The 21,324-nt window shown below is 39.7% G+C and overlaps 1 protein-coding gene across 37 annotated transcripts in view; it reads right to left on the bottom strand.

Moving 5' to 3' along the window:
* Positions 1-21,324, bottom strand: part of LOC118421631 (spectrin alpha chain, non-erythrocytic 1-like) — a 70,542-nt gene that overhangs the window by 34,154 nt on the left and 15,064 nt on the right. For 24 of the 37 annotated variants that reach the window (XM_035829029.1, XM_035829001.1, XM_035829006.1 and 21 more), the window contains 24 exons: positions 18,540-18,656; positions 17,679-17,852; positions 16,837-16,938; positions 16,131-16,268; positions 15,482-15,592; positions 15,005-15,082; positions 14,015-14,170; positions 12,940-13,144; positions 12,439-12,620; positions 11,808-11,924; positions 11,166-11,292; positions 10,493-10,510; positions 9,740-9,930; positions 9,213-9,362; positions 8,741-8,833; positions 8,231-8,365; positions 7,449-7,600; positions 7,020-7,134; positions 6,390-6,401; positions 5,501-5,584; positions 4,889-5,002; positions 3,623-3,682; positions 2,425-2,436; positions 603-659 (listed from right to left, as the gene is read on the bottom strand). In XM_035829029.1, the coding sequence (XP_035684922.1) occupies positions 603-659; positions 2,425-2,436; positions 3,623-3,682; positions 4,889-5,002; positions 5,501-5,584; positions 6,390-6,401; positions 7,020-7,134; positions 7,449-7,600; positions 8,231-8,365; positions 8,741-8,833; positions 9,213-9,362; positions 9,740-9,930; positions 10,493-10,510; positions 11,166-11,292; positions 11,808-11,924; positions 12,439-12,620; positions 12,940-13,144; positions 14,015-14,170; positions 15,005-15,082; positions 15,482-15,592; positions 16,131-16,268; positions 16,837-16,938; positions 17,679-17,852; positions 18,540-18,656 (2,700 nt within the window). The remainder of the gene's footprint in view (positions 1-602; positions 660-2,424; positions 2,437-3,622; positions 3,683-4,888; positions 5,003-5,500; positions 5,585-6,389; positions 6,402-7,019; positions 7,135-7,448; positions 7,601-8,230; positions 8,366-8,740; positions 8,834-9,212; positions 9,363-9,739; positions 9,931-10,492; positions 10,511-11,165; positions 11,293-11,807; positions 11,925-12,438; positions 12,621-12,939; positions 13,145-14,014; positions 14,171-15,004; positions 15,083-15,481; positions 15,593-16,130; positions 16,269-16,836; positions 16,939-17,678; positions 17,853-18,539; positions 18,657-21,324) is intronic. The other 13 variants (XM_035829028.1, XM_035829030.1, XM_035829037.1 and 10 more) reach the window with 9 other exon arrangements.

The following is a 21,324-nucleotide window of genomic DNA, read 5'->3' as shown; positions in this document are numbered from 1 at the left end:
AGCTAGAACAGAACATATAGCATAACAAATATCTTAGTTTAGATCAAGCTTTATCAAAGGTAGAGTGGTTTTTAGACAATCCTTATAGCCGACAGATATGCTCAATAATCATAGTAACAGTAAGGTTTTTGTTTGTTATGTTAATATTATTTTATAGTATGGGAAAAGAAGAAGAGCTATTCAACTGCTTCTCTTCCTCAGAGTATGGCACGGTATTCATTGACATCTTTATTTTCGTCAAATATTCAAAGTTGTATCTTGTAATTTAAGACCTAGATAAACTAAGCCAAAGAAGTAGTTCTTCAAACGTTTCAGACAACATCCATTGTCTTCCCTCAGTGACACATGTTTATCAACACATCTTGATAAACTACATCGTACATTACTCATTATCATACAAGACATGTCAATCATCTTTATAAATGTACAATGCACAAGTACTATGAAAATTTGTTTTCGAAACAAAAATATTTTCCTCAACCTTCCTGCTTTTTCACAGCTTGTGGATTTCAGTAGAAAAGTAGCAGAACCTGTACAAACTACCTGTTATATTTACAGTAGTAGTACTGCTATACCAGAGAGAGTAGAGTATGAGCCCAAACCTGTAAGTTCTGTGTATCTACGGCTGTTCGTGTGGTGGTGACAGTTGTACGAGTAGTCTACACCAGCACCAGGCAGCAGGGGAGAGGACAAGTCAGAGGAAACATTTTAGCTGACTCAGCTTTAGGCAGACAGCATGGTTTTTGCTTAGTTTTTTAGAGTCACAAAGTGGGCTGTAAAAATTCATGCTAATGATTTTGAGTACTTAAGGAAAATAATTGAGCCATAAAACATGCATTTCAAAGGAAAAATTGATCGATAGTTATTGTAGGAAATTCTGGACACTTTTAGGTAAAAACAAAAGAATCAAGAGTGTTTTGTAAAATGTAGTAAAATGTCTGACTCAGAAATTGGTATTCAACACAAAAACTTTTTTTTATTACAGAATGTATCAAATTGTTATTTTCAGCATATTATGAACAGAAATCAATAACAAATTTTTATTTCAATGCTTTTGTGTCAATAAATTATTTTGCTTGTCTGCATGAAGCTGAGAAATCCAGCTGTTAAAAGAGTAAAGTATTCCACAATAGATAAAGACTAGAGAACTCTGTGTGATCACACCATGTGCAAGGTGCTGTGTGTGTGGGACACAAACATGCAAAATTGCGTGCAACTTAGAGTGGTAGGAAAACGTGCAAAAGGGAATAGTTATCATACTATGAACATAATAATTAACATTTAGAAGTATTCAAGAATTTTAAGTTCCTGTATGCAAGCATGATTATTTCGTCCTCATTATGCTTAAATATTGGATTGAAATAAAAAGTTAGCATACATTAAAGGTATCATATTCAATATTGCAAATTAAAAGATGCTTTAGTTGAGTTGAAATTATCCAGCAAAATCACCACTGGTTTGTCTATGATGCGGAATTCCTGTGATTTTAAGAATTACTTGTCAGATTAAAGCAGAAACCACACATGCACACACAATGCACACACACACACTCTGGGTTAGGCAAGCATTTTACTACAGCAGCACAACAGCAGCGCATGGTCTGCCCCACCAACATCTGGTGATTTCTTTCAAAGGACAATAGATATAATCCAGGACAACCTATAATCCACTGCTTACTGAGTCACGTGTTCTATCTGCATAACGTGACGTCATGACAGCAGTGGATTGTTCATTCCTTGACAAAGACTGATGCTGTGCAGTCGAAAATTTGGGTGAGTCCAATTTTGGTGTTGGAAATTACAGTTCAACTATTTCAAGAATGACTTGTACCAACACAGATGAACTTTCAAAGGACAATAGATCTTGTCCATCTGAGAATTTAGAACATGTTCTTTCTCAGCACCATTTTAAATAAAAAGGTTTTCAGTACATATTTTGCATACACTATTTGAAAAAAGTCAAAGCTTGTTGACTTCAACTTCAGAATGCCAAAACAGTGAATGTTAGACCTTCCAATCTTTACCAAACTACATGTACATGTACATGTACATGTAGGCAAGTCATATCAATTGCCAAACAAGGAAACCTACAACGTACAGTTTAAATCTTAGAAGCTATGGATTCGACAAAAAGTATGTACAATGAGTTTTACATGGTCAACTACGTTTTGAAATGAAAGTTTGTAAACAAGTACTGTTGTTCAATTTCGGTTATGAGCTGGCAACACAGGGAAAAGTATAGCTTCAATTTCAACGTAAATAGCTACACTGTTAACAGAGAAACATTGAGCTTCAATTCTGACATGAAATGTCATGATTTTTTTTCCAAACTGCCAGACAGGGAGTCAATCTGTACATAACTCCAGCTGTGGGTGGGGCAAAGTGAAGCAGGGAAGCAGCAAAAGACCGAAGGAAAGAACCAAACCTGTAACTCGCCCTGGATCCATCACCAGGCATGAGGGAGAGAAAGAAAAGTGGTGAGACATCTAACATCTAAACCATGGTTCTATCATGTCTACTGGTCTACCGGTCACACACAACATGCAATAGCAATCAGGAACTAACATGTGTCTATCAATAAGATACATGACTGTCTACATGTATTGGTACATGTATGGTGGTACATACATTTTGTATATGTACATGTACACTGTAAATGTATAACAAGGCAGACATGTTCAAAATGTGAGTCTACTGCATTGTAACATATACAGTAACTGCAGGGTTAATCAATTATAAGTCAGGTAATGACATTTTCTTTTAAAAAATGGGTAAAATGGTGAAAGTGTTATTGTTATTGAAAGTGAATTTTTCCTCAACACTAATCGATGACTGATTTCTAACAATCATCACTGCTAAAGTTTGAAAAGAAATAGCATTGCTGTATTATAATAACACATGTCATATCTTTTTCAACAATTGCATTTTCATCATGTTCCAATGGTTTCATAACCCTTTTCAGGTCTGTTCTGGGATGTTTGTTACTTGGATCTAGTGTGTGTTTAGTACATGCACTTTATGTACATATAAAAACACTAAACTATTAATTGTTTTCTACTTAAAATGGATGAAGTTTCCTTTCAATAAAGTTCAACTTGTTATAACAGACAGACATTCCTACATGAGACACAGCATGCTTGTAAGTAAGTCATCAGCAATAAATTACCACCTATCCTTGTAAACAACCCTACACTTCTCCTTTGTACACACGCACATGTTATCATTTTATCAAGGCTCAAAACCAAGGTTCACATGGTAAAAATCACTTAAGGCAACCCATTTTTTCTTTTAAGTATAATGTTCATACAAGGAGCATAAATGCATCAGAAGCTATATAATATAGCTTATGTTGTTATAAACATTAAGGGATTCTATGGCTATTGCGACAGGCAATAGCAGGGCAGGAAGCTAGCTTTGAGCCTTGATGTTTTAACTGTGAGCTGGTCATACAAGGGGGTAAACTGTAGGCATGTTTACAAGGATAAGTGGTCACTGAAAACAACAGCTCAGCTTCAGGCAAACGTGTGTTAGTATGTCTGTCAGGCAGGACAGTTTTTTGGCAAAAAAAGGGAAAAGTTAGAAGTGGACATGCGGAGATGGCGGGGTTGCCCCTCGAGCCTTACCGCGGCGCCGGGAGCCGCACCAAGCATGGCGGCATTCACGGGAGCTGCCTCTACAGCGTACTTTGGAGGAACAAAGTGGTTTTTACGTAAAAATGTCAAAAAGCTTCTTACTTAAAAATTATATGATACGACAGAGAAGTTAGCATCTAGAAAAATAGGATTTTGGCTTACAGCACATTGACACTTTTTTTTTTAACAGACTTCACTGGAACTGCCTCTATGGCATACATTTGAGGAGCAAAGTAGATTCTTCTTAGAAAAATGTCATTAAATGTCAAACAAGCTGTAAAACGCCTTGGCTTAATGCATATTACAGCTTCAGAGTTCTTTTTATACGTATGCAGTTCTCATAGTAGAATACAGAATAGCGACTAGGTTGTTGATTTGCTTTATCTTTAACAAAATTTAAGTAGCCCAAACATTGCTACATTTAGTTTTAAAGTTAACATTCAGAACAATGATTATACCTTAAGTTCCTCAGAGGAAACTTTCTTGTGTAAAATCGTTAGATAAAGTATGCCAATTATATCTAACATTTCCGTGATGACATGTGAGCCAGAACATGTACGGTAGCATGAGTATTTGCCTATCAAAGTGCAACCCTCCATTGTCATCGTTTATGGAGAATCCTAATAAACAATAAACAATAAACAACCTGAGCATGGCAAATTGTATCTCTGGAGAGTCACTGTAACTACATGTACAGTTGTAAACGCTTTTCACTGGTGCATCACTTCCTCTTGATAGTGTACAGAGGGGAAAACATGTCATGAGTGAACAAGGCAAAATACATTTGTACAAGTCAAGTAGTATCCTCCTTTTCAATCTCCTTGTTGCAAAAATGACATGATAAACACAGCTGCTGGTGTCCATGTGGAAATTTCCTGTATAAATTGACAAAACAATGCAGTACAACTCAGCCTTCAGAGGTACATGATAAGGTGCTGTAGTCAACATGTCTACGGGATTTCAAAATGTTTCAGGAACAAGGAACTGATATACAATGTACAACTTTAAGATATACATACAGCTAAGATTTTTCACTGTCTTACAACACCAAAATTAGCTTACCTCGAATTATGATTCGTTACTCGAATCACGTGTCTCTAAGTCACGTGATCAGAGTAACTGAATCATCACTCCTGAAGAAGGTCGACGGAAGTGCGACTGAAAATTCAAGGTAAGCTAATTTTGGTGTTGTAAGACAGTGGAAAATCTTCAATATGTACTACATCAACACAGATGAGCTTTCATGCTAATACTTACAGCGACTTGTGCCTGTACGGCAGGTGCCTCCTCCGCTACAATCATGCCCTCATCCTCCAACTTCCGGGCAATCTCGTTGATTTCTTGCAGGCGGTTCTGGTGAGACTTAAGGTCCTGTGGTAGAGGAAGTTCCTTGTTAAGACACAGTTACATGCTCCATATTGATCTTTGTGTAATAAGATGTTCTTCAACGCTATGACAGAACCTATCATTGTCAAGGATCTGAAGCAATGTCCCTAATAAGAATACAACTCTCCTTTGTACAACAATCCCTCATTTGTCCCAATAATGCCTTGAATTTGCAATGGCAAATCTAGTGTACAAAGTATGTGACCAGACCCTTGCCTGACAAAAGCTTACATGTAGTAATGGCGCAGTGACATTCATCATAAGACATTGAACAATTATTTTGTTGTAAAATTTTCAAGAAGGCTGCGACGGATCCAACTGCCAGCAAAGATCATTAACAGTCTTTGTCATATTAAGACAGCTCAGCGGATGTGATTGGACCCTAAATAATAAATTTCAGTGACAGTTTAAGACTCACATTGCACTGAAAAAAATGAACTACTTTCAGCACTATCTTGGAAGTAAAATAAGATGATAATGGACCTTAGAAAAGTTGTCAAACTTCTTCTGCAGCTCCTCCACATGTTCCAGATCATCCCCAAGCTCCTCCGAAGCAGCAATGGCTTCCTGACAACCCAAACAAACAAACATCAGCACAACATAGATTATATGTACATGCAAAGCACTCCATGTACATGATTTAACCCCTTCAGTTACAAGTACCAGAGATTCTTTCAAGTTACTGTATTGCATATAACGATAACTGCATGAAGTTGTGTAGATGGTGTGCTCTTATGCTGTACAAGCAGCAATTTCACACAAATTCATATTTCTTTGCTGCAACTTACCTAGTGCAGAATTGCCAAGAGCAAAGCACATGTGAACAATCTCAAATGTACACAATATAAAATTTTTAACAATGTACACATGTATACGTTTATGTACATTTTGTACCTTAAAGTTTACTAAATCAATAAATTCAATACTAAAAGCATTGAGCACCAGCTTTGAGACAAATACTGGTATAAATTGGATCAGAAAAGAAAAGGACAGTGAAAATGTGCACAGGACTTTCTAAAAAAAATTACACAGGGAAGTTGATCAAAAATGCAAAGAAGTCAGTGGACCTGAAAAAAATGTGTATACATTTTCATGCCCTTTCCAGTCCTTTCAATGTTTTCATTTTATTGCTTTGTCTCAGAAAAAGGCAGCTGCTACTATGTCTTTTCCTGCTGACTAATTTGCAGCAAGTATGAGTCTATGACTACATAACTGTACAGTTAACAACAAAATCATTCATTCCCACAATTACAACTACAAGGGGTAGGAATTATTTCGTTGCTAACTGTACATTGCGTAGCAAGAGGGCTGTGAAGGCCTAGTCTAGGATGCGGTGCTGCAGTAACCGATGGAAAAGAAAGGGGGCGCTTACAGCTTGTGTTTGCTGCACCAATCAGTGTTCACAGGATAAACAGGATATGAGAAAGAAAGATTAATAGTAAGAGTAAATAGGAAAATTGTGATCAACCAACTCAATTCCAGAAAAGTTAGATAGTTAAATACAAGATGTTACAAAATCAAAGGTAAATCAAATCACACCTCATTCCATACACAAGAAGACAGTGCAAGCAACGTTTCTTTTTTACTACAGTCAACAGAATCAACAGAAAATTAAATGTCATCACCATTAATACAAGAGAGAAGAAAATGTTTTAAGTATAAAATAGTAATTAACGATCAAATCAATTCCAAGTGTTAGACAGTTAAATACAAACTTAAGGTTTACTTAACATATTCTTCTTCATTCCACACAGATTCAAGTCGGAAATACAAACAATGTTTCATTTCAAACGCAAAAGAATCAACAGAAAGGTGATTATTTCATCATACAGGAAAGGAGGAAACGTTTGAAGTAATGATGGTACAGTTTGGTGTCTTCTTATCTACCAGATTAAATATCTGTCATGTCTACTTTTTGTTAGCGGTACAGTTCCCTAAAGTGTCAATCTTAACAACTGGTTAAGGAAAAGTTAAATACAGGGGTAGAGAACAAAACTGTTACCTTTTCGTTAATCCAGTTTTGCAGTTCGTTTGCCTCTCGGATGAGCATGAACTTCTTGCAGGACTTCTCCAGGTTGGACTTGCGATCGTTAGCCAGAGACTGCAGGGTGTTATACCTGAAAAAGAAAACAGAATGTTTTAAGCTCTTACAGTCCTGATAAGGTAATCAGAAATGGCAGACTTCAACCCCTTACCCATACTGCCTCGTAACCCTTCCAGTCCCACAGCGATTAGCACAGAGGATGTATTACTACTAAGACAACACTGCATTGTGTATATTAGGAACAAAAGAAGAACAGACAGACAGACAAGATAGACTTGAGCCAAAAACAATCCCTTCAGGTGAGCTAATTACATGGCAGCTTGTAGCTGGCACTGCAATAATCATCAGAAAAGCAAGGGGGAGCTTATCCTCATCAAATCTACTCACTGTTTTTCGATCTGTTCCTGCCTTGCTGCCACACTGTTCACGGCCTGCCCCGAGAGATTCTCACGGGATGCCGACTGGGCGGCATCGATCTTCTTCACGTAAGCTGCGGGTACGAAACCCTGGCGATCATTCACTTCCACCTTCCACCAATCCTAGAGGAGAAACCATCGAAATTAGAAAAAAACTCAGAGTCTCCAGAGGTAAATCATTGATAATTCTACCACTGTAGGAATGTACCAGTACTGCGAGTAAGGAAACTGTAAAATAACATTGACATAGGCTCCAAAATACTGTCAGTGTACCTATTCAAACAGACATGAAAGTAACATCTCCATAACCAAAGCAACCCCAGCTCCAACAAAGCAAACAATAACCCTAAAACCAGCTTTTTTTTCAAGTAAAAGAAAACATGACTTCAGCTGTGCTGTGTTATAACATAATGCCTGTTGCTTGTGAATCGTGTCCTGGTGCATAACCCGGTACTTCCAGCTGTGTTCACTGTGCTTTCTGTCCTTAACTCCCCTCAGTTTGGAGACTAATTCAGTGATTAAAATCAACATCAAAATAAAAATTCTAATGGCAGCAGAAACCCTAATTTCCAGATTTACTTGATTGAGGTATGTGCCCGTGGAGACCTTGAATTCCCCTGCAACAGAATATCCAACCTTCAACTCTGCGCTCAACCGTACCTTACTCCTGCGGGCAGACCCAGCCATGGCCACCAGTCACCGGAGCAGACATAACAAAAAATTGACACTTGCCTCATTCCCGTCGCTACTTGCCTTGTTCGCACTGTTCAACAACACCAACACGTCTCCCTTCTTCATCGATACCTCACGCGGCGACTTCTCCTGGTAGTCGTACAGAGCGACCACGCACTGACGGCCAGTGTCGTCTTCAACGGGAGCTTCTTGTTGCTTTAAAATGATGAAATAAAACATGTCAACTCAATTGTATTCCGTTCTATTTTGTAAGACTGGGCCTTAAACAATAACCAACATCATATCCAGTTTCTTGAATAACTGCTTTTTGGAATAACTTGTTATAAAATTGAATGGTCTACCCAGTAGAAAAGAATTTTGCTTTGATCAAAATTTTACTCTTTGCAACATTCTTTTATTAATCTTTAATTTCAAAATCACGTGTCACGGCAAACACTATGAAGTTTTAGAGAGTCGACTTACTTTATACTACAGGTTAAAAAATCTGTATAGTTGTACGGGATACAGCATACTCCATCAAGGAAGATATGGCTGAAGTCCACTTCTTTAAAGTTAATTACTATCACTTACCTTACAGGCCTTTGCCTGCTCCCGGAGTGCCTCGATGCTGGTTCCGTACGCATCGAGGTCTGACACGATGGCCTCATGTTTCTTCAAGAGGGCCTGACATTGGGAGACAAAGAAAAGAGACAATTAAAGACACAAATAAGCACCCAAAAAAAATCACAAACTGTTACTACCTCCCTTTTACTTCAGATGGTATCAAATTCTGTGAAAAGTACTCTGAATGGTGCTTTGTATACTACTCTAAAGTTGTTTTGTAATGTTATTCATAATTACCAAGTACCTGTAGTCTTTTAGCTAAGTGGCAAATAGCAATTATATACAAGAAATCACAACATTTTGTACAGTCTTATCTTTCAGTTATTAAAATCACTAGAAGATGATTCACCCAAGCTTGAGAAAGAGAGCATTCGGTATAAGGTTAATAATTGCAATAAGGCACTCTGTCCAAATCCAAAATTACGAGTCCAGTACATACCTCAGCCGAGTCCTCATCCTTTCCATAGTCCACACTTCCAATAATCGGCTCCTTTTCCTTCATCCACGACTCAGCCTCGTTGGCATCAGCAAAGTATTGCTGCGCCTGCAGGGAGTCGTCCAAGTCCTGCTTCCTCTGTCCTGCCTTGTCCTACAGAACACAACAACAAAGCAAACTTAAGATATCTTCAGAATTTAACCCCCTGACAATAAGCACCCTCTGGCAGAACGAACAGAAACTGCAGTGCAGAAACACAACAGTTGAACATTTGAGGTGAAAAGTTGAACATTCTCAAGCCATCTGAAAGAAGGGGATTATACCTAAAGCCTAAGATATTTTCTGAACAGACTGTGGCTTGAGATGATCACAGTGGTCAATCTGATTTTCCAATTCCAGCAGCTGATCTTGTCCCAAAAGTATGCAGGTGTGGCACCCCTGATCCCCTATTCAGACCCTCCTTCCCACCACCATCAATTAAGGCCCGATTAAAGAAAACAGAATCTGATGTGAAAATTTTAACAACAAACCTTGAGTCCTTGCCACTTGTCCTCGAGTCCCGACACCTTGGCGTTGATGTCCTCCGAGGCGAAGTGCTCCTCCTGGATCATGTCCTGTCCGGTTTGGCAGACCGCCTTGATGCGGTTCTCGTGCCCGGCAATCTCCGCCTGCAGCGCCTGGTGTTTCTTCAGGAGGTTCTGTACTCCAATCAGGTCGCGCCCTTTGTAATGCAGAGAAAGGGAAATTAACTATGGTGACTTAAAATTTCTGTATGTTTTCCAAATAACTTTAAATACAGCAGAAGGTACTGGAAAGTTCAGCACACTGATATGATATTGTCTAAGTCAAAGATAAAATTTAGAAATCAAGACCTTACCTGTTATTTTCATCATAAAGAAGAATGGAAGTTATATTTCAATAAACACAGGGCATCTCATAGTAACATAATTAAAGTTTTGAAGACTTAGTTAAAATCAACATTCCACATTTAGAATTCTGTTAAATAAAATATCAGGCAGCACATTCACAGTCTTCTTGTAATGCTTCCAATCTTTTGCCTAAATTTGCACTAAAAAACAGCTCCATCTTGAGTACTTTCTTGTTGTTACCTTTGTAACAGATCCTATGAAATTTGTTAAGAGTTTATTAGAAGTAGAAGTAACAAGAGAGACACCAGTTTGAGGCATGAAGTAAGCATGCTAGATAGTTCGAGAGAACTTTTTGGCAACACCACAGGGGCGGAGCCGGAGATTATGCACTTATGAGTGAGAAACTGTTCATACCAGCCACAGCAACCTCGTCTAAGGAAGCAGATGTCAGTGGAGGTGAGAAAAGAGAAAAGGAGTGAAAAACAAGACAAGGCAAGGCAGTGACATTCCTGTGCTCAGGAGACATCGAGCAGACAAGCAGGAAAACCTTCAAACTGTGCAGATTTTTCATGCAAATCTGACAAAGAACTTCTTTTGCATTCAAGATCTTGCAAATAAGAACATCTTGTAGTAAGCAGCATGTTGAAACTTCTAGTGTTATGATCATAATGTTGATAATGATTGAAACTAGCACAAACTAATGACAATAGCAAGCAGTATCTTATTTTATAGCATAATTATCTAAGGCTACCACTTGTCACAATTTAGTATGATGGATCAAAGCTTCATTTTACTGTCATCATATTGAGGTGCACAGTCTGGCTATCAGTACTAGAGAAGGTTTCTATATTTTTTTAAGATGTTAACTTACACACAACACAAGATAGCAAATACCGATAACTTCTGATTATTTGCCCAAGATTATTTGATGCAGTACTATTAATTCCTACAAATCTCAGTTAGACTAAAAATAACTTCCATGCAATCCATTGGTCAGTATGATTGAAAAAACGTTATTTTGAATTATTTAGCATCCTTAAGCAAGCTTCAAGCAACTCTTGAAGACAAGTCTGCCTTAAGAACCCACCTCTGTTTGTAGAGGAGGCGACAGGTTCCTTCTCACGGATCCACGCTTCTTCGTCCTCGATGTCACGCACCAGCTGCTGGAACCGCAGCGAATCAGCAAGCTTCGCCTTCCGAGCAGCGAGAGGCTCCTGCAGAAGAAACAGGCCACACATGTATTACAATGGGGGTGGCAGTGTTCACTCTAAAAAGAAACACTCCCTTAACAAATTCTATCTTCCTTACAAGCCATTTGCATACAGACCATCTGGATATTGTGACCACTTTCTGCTGGTCAAGAAGATCATTTTCCTATCTAAGGCCATACCAACTTAATTTTGTTTCTCAGATTTTCAAAAGTCAAAATATAGCAAGAGGACATCATATAGCTAGAAGGTAGAGAAAAAAACTTGAATATGACTGTATTCACCCCATAAAACTGAGTGCACCAAGGCACAAACCTGGTCCTCAGGCTTCAGTATCATGTTTTTCCAGTTAAGGTTTTTTTTTTAATTTAAAAATCCAGAAACCAAGAAATCAAATTGGTGTGGCCTAACCAATCAATAAGAATCCTGCCTATAGAGTATAGTGGCCAACTGTCACAGTCTACTATGGCCATTTATTATGACTCCCTCGAGTGGTTAACACAAACAGGTAAAACTCTCACCTGCAGCGCATCGTATCTCTCCTGAAGAGCCTCCTGCTTAGCCTTGATGTTGTCGGCGTCAAAGTGACCCTCATCCACAAACTGCTTAGCCTGGATGTCAATACCGTCCATACGCTCCTGGAGTGGCAAGATGTAAGGCACACGTGAGAACAGGAAAGGTCATCAAAGATAAAATGGTCAGAAAGTTACAATAATCCTGACATAAGGTTGCATATCACTCAACTTACCTACTTCTCTTGTCTAGAGAAAGAAAGACAATTCTAGCATTCCATATTTCATAAAAATTTAGCATTACAACCATTTTCCTGTAAGATTAGATAAAGATTGATAGCAATACTAAGATGAATCCATTTCTTGAACCCATTGACTGCTGATTCTTGGTCTTCTAATTACTTCTGATTACTGAGATAATTGAAAAATGTTCCTGACTAAAAAAACATATTTTTATCTAATCTAGTCAGAACTTGTAGTAGACTTCTTCACAGCTAGCTAAACAGTTAAATCTTGTACCTCTTAACTATTCTTTTGTAGAGTAGATTAGAAACCAGAACTGTTTTGTAAGTTTTAAAGTGTCATGAATATTTGCTGACATGAACATTGTCATTTTTATGGTTACATTAATTGTACATACCTGGTGAGCAGCCACGTCAGCCTCCAGTAGAGCATGTTTCTTCTGAAGGTTCTGTACACTGGGAAGGTCCTTCCCAAGATCCTCCGAGGCCAGGTGACCTTCGACCTCCGTGAGCCACAGCTCCACGTCCTCGCAGCCGCGGTTGAACTGCTGCTGCTGCTGGGCTTCACGCAGCTTCTTGTCTACAGAACAACATGGAAGCCATCAATTTCCCTGAACTGATCCTCAAGGCATCACACACGAGTTTGGACAGTGCTTGAACTTACAAAATACTGAACTCATAGTATAGTATAGGTTTGATCCACTTAAATGAGGATGGACCCCAGTAGTACTCCTATGGTACTCCTATGGTGAAAATGCTATTGGAAAATAGTTCTTTTTCTTCACAACATGACCATTCTGTCCTGCCCAGTAGAAAACTTTGTGTGCTTTGGTCAAACTCAAAAACACATTTGGACCATGTATAGTTGATGTAAAGGCAAGGAAACGCGAAGACTGTACCTTTGTTCTCAGAAGCGAGTTTCAGCTGGTCCCACAGAGCAGCGATCTCCTCCAGCTGTGCTTCGATGTTGTCCTTGCTGTAGTGGTCGGCGTCGATGAGGTCGCGACCCTGCTGGTTCACCGCGTCCACCCGGCCCTGGTTGGTCTGCAGCTCCGCCTCGAAGGCCTGGTGCTTCTGGATCTTACCTTGCAGGTTGGTAGGGTCCTAGGAGGCCAAAATTATCAACAGTTTTACAATCTTGATTTCCTAAGCAAAAATCATATACTCTTCTGAGTATAACAAATACATGTGGTCAATGTCAGGGTTTAATGCCTGATCTCCAGCGATTCCTGTCTACTAAGTTATGATTAATGAGACTGTACAAGGGAGTGTCATATGAAAACTTTCCCTGCTCAGGCTGCCTTACCCTGCAACCAAATGATGTGTCCCTCAGGCTAACCTTATCATCCAAGTAGTATCCAGTATTTGATTCTACTGTTGCTGGGGTCCCTGAAACAGTAGAAGTTGGCTAGTCTGATCTACATTGTACCAAGGTTTACAAATACATGTGGTCAATGTCAGGATTTAATGCCTGATCTCCAGCTATTTCTGTCTTAGTTATAATTAATGAGATTGCACTGATGTATAGCTGTGCAGGTGTATAATCCTGTAAAACTTTTCCCTGTTCAGGCTGCCCAACCTTGCAACCGAATCATATGTACCTCAGCAGACACATGGTTAACCTACAGAAAGACATCTACTAAGAGATAGCTTGCCTTGTACGACTCGTCTAATGCTGTGTACCTCAGCAGAGAGGTTAACCTACAGAAAGACATCTACTAAGAGATAGCTTGCCTTGTACGACTCGTCTAATGCTGTGTACCTCAGCAGAGAGGTTAACCTACAGAAAGACATCTACTAAGAGATAGCTTGCCTTGTACGACTCGTCTAATGCTGTGTACCTCAGCAGAGAGATAGTTAACCTACAGAACATGTACTAAGAGATAGCTTGCCTTGTACGACTTGTCTATTGCTGTGTACCTCAGCAGACAAAATGTTAACCTACAGAAAGACATGTACTAAGAGATAGCTTGCCTTGTACGACTCATCTGTTGCTGTCTTCAGCTTCTCGTTGATCCAGGCCTTGACCTCGTCAGCATCACGCTGGAACTGCTGCAGGCGGTACGAGTCCTCCAGCACAGTGTGGCGCGCCGCAGACTTCTTCAGAAGCTCCTCACGACGGGTCAGCAGCTAGGAAGGAGACATGACAATGTTAAAAATATTCTTCCAGTCCTACTAGTACTAAGTCCTTTCGACAAGTGCTTCTTCCAGTCCTACTACTACTAAGTGCTTCCCACAAAAAGTGATTCTTCCAGTCCTACTACTACTAAGTCCTTCCCACAAGTGATTCTTCTAGTCCTACTACTACTAAGTCCTTCCCACAAGTAAGGTGCATAAGACTGTTCAATCTCCATTTCTGTCCCCCTGCGCCACAAGGCTTTTGTGCAATTACTACAGCAATGGCTAGTTTACTGGTATTGGTGTAATGTTCAACTACCATACGATTTCTCAAGTGCAGAGTGATAAGCAGGGAAGGCAGCATGTACTATTTTTAAAGTCTTTGGTATGACATGTTAAAAAAGTCCTTCCCGCACAAGACGGTGCATAGGGTGGTGCCCATCTGTTTTTGTAGTCCTGGGACACACAACTTTTGCACAATCACAATTCTGCCTACAAGCTGCAATTTTTACAACATGAATCATTCTGATTCTGATCACTTAAGCCGGGGGCTACTCCACAGGTAGTGGTCTATGTTTTCTACTATTATACTCTTTCATAAATGCCGAACACTAAGCAGCATGTACTATTAAATCCTTGGTATGACTTGGCCGAGGAGCAATCTCACGACCTATCAAGTGCGAGGCAAACACTCTACCCAGTTAGCCATTGCACCAGTAGTATGACATAACTATGAGACATTTTGTACTGTAAAATGCAAAACTGAAATGTCCAGATCAAAGTCCTTTTAAATATCAGCATCTATTCATCCTTAAAATCCTAAAAGAGACAAGACAGTATACTTACAGCATCCCTCTTAGCAGCCACATCGTCAGAAGCGTAGTGGTTGTTCTCAATCAGTTTGTTGGCAAAGTCATTCAGGGCCTGAAAAATAACAAGAGTTGTTCCTAAAATTCTTCAGAAAGAAGAGACCTGTTATATTAAACAAACATCACTCATTGCAACTAATATGTGCTAAGTTAATCCATCAGGGAGGAACGTCCCTGTGGCTAGACTGGTAACAGCCTCACACTAAAGTTCCTGGTTCCATTTAGTTAATAATTGAAGGATCCCAGTTCAAGTCCCGAGGTCAAGACATCTCCGTTGGGACTACACCATCTTCAGAAGCGACATAAAATGGGTCCTGAGTTTAAAGGGTGCCTCAAGCACAATAAAGGGAAAGGCCTAGCAAAAATATATGCTGAAACAGCAAGAAAAATTGCTGCCACTAGGCACTACAAGGGTTAAAACAATCTAACGAATCCCCCTGCTTAGCTAACTCACGTTGATCTTCTCTTCCTGTGCTGCCAGAGACTTCTCAAAGTCTTCCTGCTTCTTGATGAGGGCCTCCACAGAGTCAAGGGAGTCACCAAGGTCATCATTGGCAAGGAAGGCCTGTTCAGAGGAGAGGGAAAACATTTAAGTACATTTAAGTACAGAACATACTGGATTGGATTTGCCTGAAATACTCCAACAGACTAGGCAGTAATAGGCATGTCCCCTAGTAACTAGTACAAAGTTGCTTCAATATGAATAAATTGGCAGAGAAATCAGACTACAACTGGTACTTAACCACCTGCTATCATTTTGGTGACCACACATCACCTTCCTCAGAACAATACTGACTGGATTTAATTTACACTACACACTGGAAGGTCACATAACTTTATAAACTTAAAGTCTTTCTCTTATGACTACCTCAAAACAGCACTGACTGGACTTACTTCACACTACACACTGGAAGGTAACATAACTCTATAAAGTTAAAGACTTTTTTCTGATAACTTGAAGATTCTAATGAACTACTAACCTCCTGTTTGCAATACTGACTGGATCTACTTCTAGCTAGGAGTCAGTATTACCCTGTGGAAGGTCACATCACTGTAGAAAATACAGGTCACTTTTTTCTTGAAGGTTCTGATGATCTACTCACCTCCTGTTTGCCCATCCAGGCCTCGGCCTGTTCAACATCGCGGTAGAACAGCTGAAGGTCGAGGCACTGTTCGTACTGCACGTGTCGCTCGTCCCACAGCTCAAGCAATGACGTCTTCTCATTGGCCAGGGCCACAAGCTGCGAAGTGGACAACAAACACACAGGTGTTACGATATACTGTAAATGCATTTAAGTTCGCGGGGATTTAATTTTGCGATAGCCGGAGAAGGGACTTTTCGTGGTGGTTTTAAGTTTACGGTAGCACCATGCACGGTAGTCTTTTACTGCCATGGTAAAATGTTTGCGGTGGTTTTAAGTTCGCGGTGAAGCTCCCACCGAGCAAACCGCAAACATTAAACCACCGCAAATTTTCTGCATTTACAGTAGTATTTCAAAATCATTTGCTAACCTAGGTAATTCGGGTACATGTAAGCCGTGGACAAAAATTTTGGTATTACAGTCAGATTGAACTTTTTATTTTTCCACGAGCACACATACCAAGACCATGTCATGTTTATCATGTAACCCTTGATACATTTAAAACTACAAAAAACAATTTGACCCAGAAACATGACTATTTCTAAAGACTGGTCAGGATTAGGTATAAGGACACAACCACTATGACATTGACTTGAGCAGTAACTCCATTAAAAGAAAACATCACAGGCAAGTTATACTACATACGTGTTGGCAAAATCCAATCTACCTTCTCCTTGACTTCATCCGAAGCAAAGTGGTTTTCCTCCAACAGGCTCTGTCCTGCCTCGGCTGTGGTGCGGAAACTGTCCTCACGAGCATCAATCTCTCCCTGCAACAAAACAGCAGGAAACATTCTTATAAAATGTCAATCCTTCCCAAGGCCTGAAGGCCACTCAAGGTTACGGCTTACATGATTGGAACTGTAACAGCAACTCTTCACCCTAGGTCAGAAACATCATGATTGAGACCAGCCCAATGGAGTGAGGACTAACAGACCCAATAGGCGAAGCAGGGGTTACGAGGGCTGCTCGGGAGATTCCCTACCCCTATTTTTGGCCAGAATGGTTTGATCCGCTCGGGTGGATGTTCGCACATGTGGCGGGTTCTTTAACGTGCTTGGGGTGTTGCTCTCCCCAAACACGGGACTTCCATTTAACGTCCTATCCGAAGGACGGCCCGAGCCGAAGCTAGGTACTCATTTTCACTTAAGTGAAGTGAGGAAAGTCGTGTAAAGTGCCTTTCCCAACGGCACAAGATCGGTAACACAGCAGGCGGATTCGAACCCGCAACCTCTCGGTCACGGGCCAAAGAAACTGCCACTGCGCTACACGGTCCCACAACAGGTCCTTCTAAAATAACTTATACCACAGATGAACGTTCACATGGCCACCTACCTCGCTGTTAAAAGCTACAACTATATTTTAACTGCTGTTCTATGATATGATTCTGCAATGTCCTGGCAGCAATTCAGCCACTTGCCTGCCACAGTGGGACACTTCTTATCTTTGATCAAATAAACCATTATCTAACTTGGAAACCACCACCTTATCCACCATTGTGAATACCCACCTTGTGCTCCTGATGTTTGTCCAGCAGAGCCTCTGCCCCGGGTACGTCCTTCGCAAGCTCATCTGCGGAGATGAGGGCGCGCATCTCGTTACACCAGGACACCAGGTCGCGGTGATCCGCCAGGAAGCGTTGCAGACGGTAGGAGTCGTTCAGACGAGACTTACGCTCCTCTCCCTGTTAGTGTTAAACAACACAACTTGGTTAGCAGATTCTTATCTGTTGACAGAAAAATACATTCCAAGGCAAGAAGACATTATTAAAAGTTATCATCAAATAGGAAAGAGAAGCGTTCCAGCCGGTAGGAATCGTTCAGATGAGACTTATGCTCCTCTCCCTGTTAAACAACCAATGACAACACAACTGGGTTAACAGATTCTACAGATAAAAAGGAATATTATGTTGACAGTAAACTACACTCCAAGACATTTTTTTGATATCCTACTAAAAGTTCCTGCAACTTGGAAAGAGTAGGTATCTTGATCCGATGTGACTTATGGACTTAACTGGTTTCAACAATGCAACTTGATTAGCACATTGTAGAGAAAAACATTCTGTTGACAGAAAAATACATTCCAAGGCAAGGAGATATTATTAGGACGTCTCACAAAAAGTTGTTAGCAAATTGGAAAGAGAAGTTATCTTGATCTAGTTCCACTAGTACTTATGTCCACTTCACAGAAGACTACATGTGCTTCCCAGCTGGTTTCAACAAGTAGGGTTGAGCTTAATGTACAGTATATATGATTATACAGGTTCAAAATACTGTTTAAAATTTGTTAACGTAAAAACATGCATGATATTCAAATTCTCCACATTGATACATAGAGTGTAAGATTTTCTTATTTAAACTACAAAGCCTACCTTGGTCTTGATTCTGTCCCAGGCAGCCAACACTTCATCCTTCTTGGTCCCAATGTCCTCTGCACTCTCTGGGTGGGCAGACTGTAGACGGTCTGCCTCTGCACTTAGGGTGGTAACCTACAGGGGGAGCCGCAGGCATTGTCACCACACTGAGAACTGATAGGACAAGGTTTTCCTACTTTTTGATGATCACAGGCAAGGTTTGGGACTAGGGCTTAATGCCAGCACTTTGAACAAGACAATTTATGTATATGAGTTGTCATTTAAATTGACAAGAGAATTGCTCATCAAATGATTGCAGCTTTTACCAGAGCAAAATTGAAAAATTGGAATATGCCAAATGATCATAAAACACAGTACTGGTAGTGGTGGTACATGTACGTATAGGTACTCTGTTAAATCAATCTTTTTGTCCAATCCTTTATAAAAATTAGTACTGCCAACTTGTGATTGCTTTTTTTAATTGCTACATCAAAATGTATGTCATTATGTAACATTAAGCTAAATCCCTTTCAAGCCTGAGTCCTTCATTTTTTCAATGTAACTTTGATACAGTAACACCAAATACCCTACAGCATACATGTACATGTACATGACAGAGATGCAAAATACATGAACAGTGACAACAGCAGACGACACTGTACAGGCCACATGCTGACAAAATGCACGATCATTGTACCACATCCAACTGGCAACACAAGTGTGGAGCGTTCCACCATACATGTAGCACCACATTCATCACACTGTAGCAAAATGCACATGGACTAAAGATCAAACCTAACATTCAGGACCTGATCCGTCTCAGAAACGGTATTCAAATTTCAATGTGAGTATTTACACATTTTTAACAGCTCAGTTATCGTAAATAACGACAAGAAGTCTTAGAGATTTGATGGCTGGTTTCTTAATGATGTGTACACTAGTGAAATGTAGAGGTCACTGAAGTTGATTGGATGCTTTGTTTGTATAAAAAACACTGTTTTTAATGACATTTATAATTCTAGGATTTTTACACTGCTTGAAACAGAATGCTGTGTATGTACATGTAAAATGTACAAAAATACTACTCCTGTTGTGAACAAATTTTGCTTTTTCTTACATTTAAACTAGCTGCATTTGGGTTTGTGCAAATGTAGCTCATAGAAAACAGCCTTGGTTCTAGTGCACAATGATAACAGTGGTGCAATTTGCTGTCAACAGTATAAGAAGGACCAGGTCTAAATGACAGGTCTATTTCTACACAGCAGCAGCAGCAGACCATGCTCAGGACTTACAGGGGCTGTGGGCAACCTGGGGAAAACACCACAACTTACCACAAATAAAAATAAAAGACTGTGTAATTGAGGAACAAAAATTACATCTTGTTACCTGACTTTTAAAAAACGGAGAAAACAAGTGGAGGTCAGTCACTTGATAATTATGACATAAAAACAAGGAAAAGACGACAGTTGAAAGAATAGGACAGGTTTGAGCAAAAGAACATGGGCAAGCAGTCACAGGTCGTTTCACAGACAGAGGTTTGAGCAGCAGTTGGACACTAGGGCATGTAATGAGGGGCGATGGGATATTTGTGCCTTACAATCTTTTTACTTGTCTGGAATAAGTGCATATATGACCGCCATTCTGTACCATTCTTAGCAATCAAAAGGAGTAATGGTAACTTCGTCTCGCAACGCTACGGAGTCTTTGCTTCAGAGTCTGAAATGACGTAGTTACAAACTGCCCAGAAGCAATCTGTCAATCTTTCTTGGGGATTTTACTTACACACAATGCGATGAGACTTACATGTAGGTCGCCCTGAAAGAACTTTAATTTGATCTAATCAGGTAACAGCACAAGGACCTGCCCAAGTCAACTCATTTCTCAGAGCTCAAAAACCTGCCAAATTTACCAAATTATTATACCTAACAAAACTGAGCAGGGTATGGTAGTGTAGAAGTGGAATTTTGCAAACAAGTCCTCTCCACCAATAATCCTTGAGTGTCAAACTGTTCAAATGCATGCAAAAATGCCCCTTCCCTTCTGCTCAAAACCAGAGCTTAGAGAGAGAAAACAGACAAGACAAAACAGAACTTTCAACAAAAAAGGAAAAGAGTGAAATATGTGGACTGCAGAGCAGAGGTAATAGAAAGAGGATTACAGATAACAAAAGAATTCATTCATTCTTTGTCCCTTTCCATGCTATATACTATACAATTTGTCCATTTACCAGTCTTCCAACCTTGAGTTTTAGAACTTTTCATTGCCTGCAGTCTCATATTTCAAATCATGAAAAAATCCTTGATGACATAAATTGTAAATCATAGCTAACCAAAAGATCCGGAGGCCAGTCAACAATTACTTTTTCAGTAGATTTACTAATGCACCACTTAAGATTCCCCTTCCTTTGATACGAAAAGTACCTTTAACTTATTGTTTCTAGATGACTGCTTTGCCATGGAATCTTGACTTTTCAGACAATAGACAATAATAAAAAAAACAATAAGATGCCCCTTGTCATCAGCCTCAAAATCCACTAAAAACGTAATTGTCACTTTGGCCTATTGTTCCTAAAACTTAAAGTTCAAAATGTAGAAGCAAACAAACATTTGATAAACTATAAAGATAAATCCAGTATGATTAATGCATGCATTCCAGCCCAGTGCAGTAAACAAGCATGCTGCAGTTGCTGTGAGTCAAACAAAAGTTACCAAATTCATTACAACGATTTAAAGTTACAATGTTCCCTTCAGCAAAATCACAACCTTTGTGTAATGATCAATTCTTAAGGCATTAACAAGAGCTT

Source organism: Branchiostoma floridae, chromosome 8 (genome assembly GCF_000003815.2).
Source record: "Branchiostoma floridae strain S238N-H82 chromosome 8, Bfl_VNyyK, whole genome shotgun sequence".
Taxonomy (NCBI): Eukaryota; Metazoa; Chordata; class Leptocardii; order Amphioxiformes; family Branchiostomatidae; genus Branchiostoma; species Branchiostoma floridae.
Note: the sequence above shows the minus strand (reverse complement) of the source record. Positions and strands in the feature narration are given on the sequence as shown.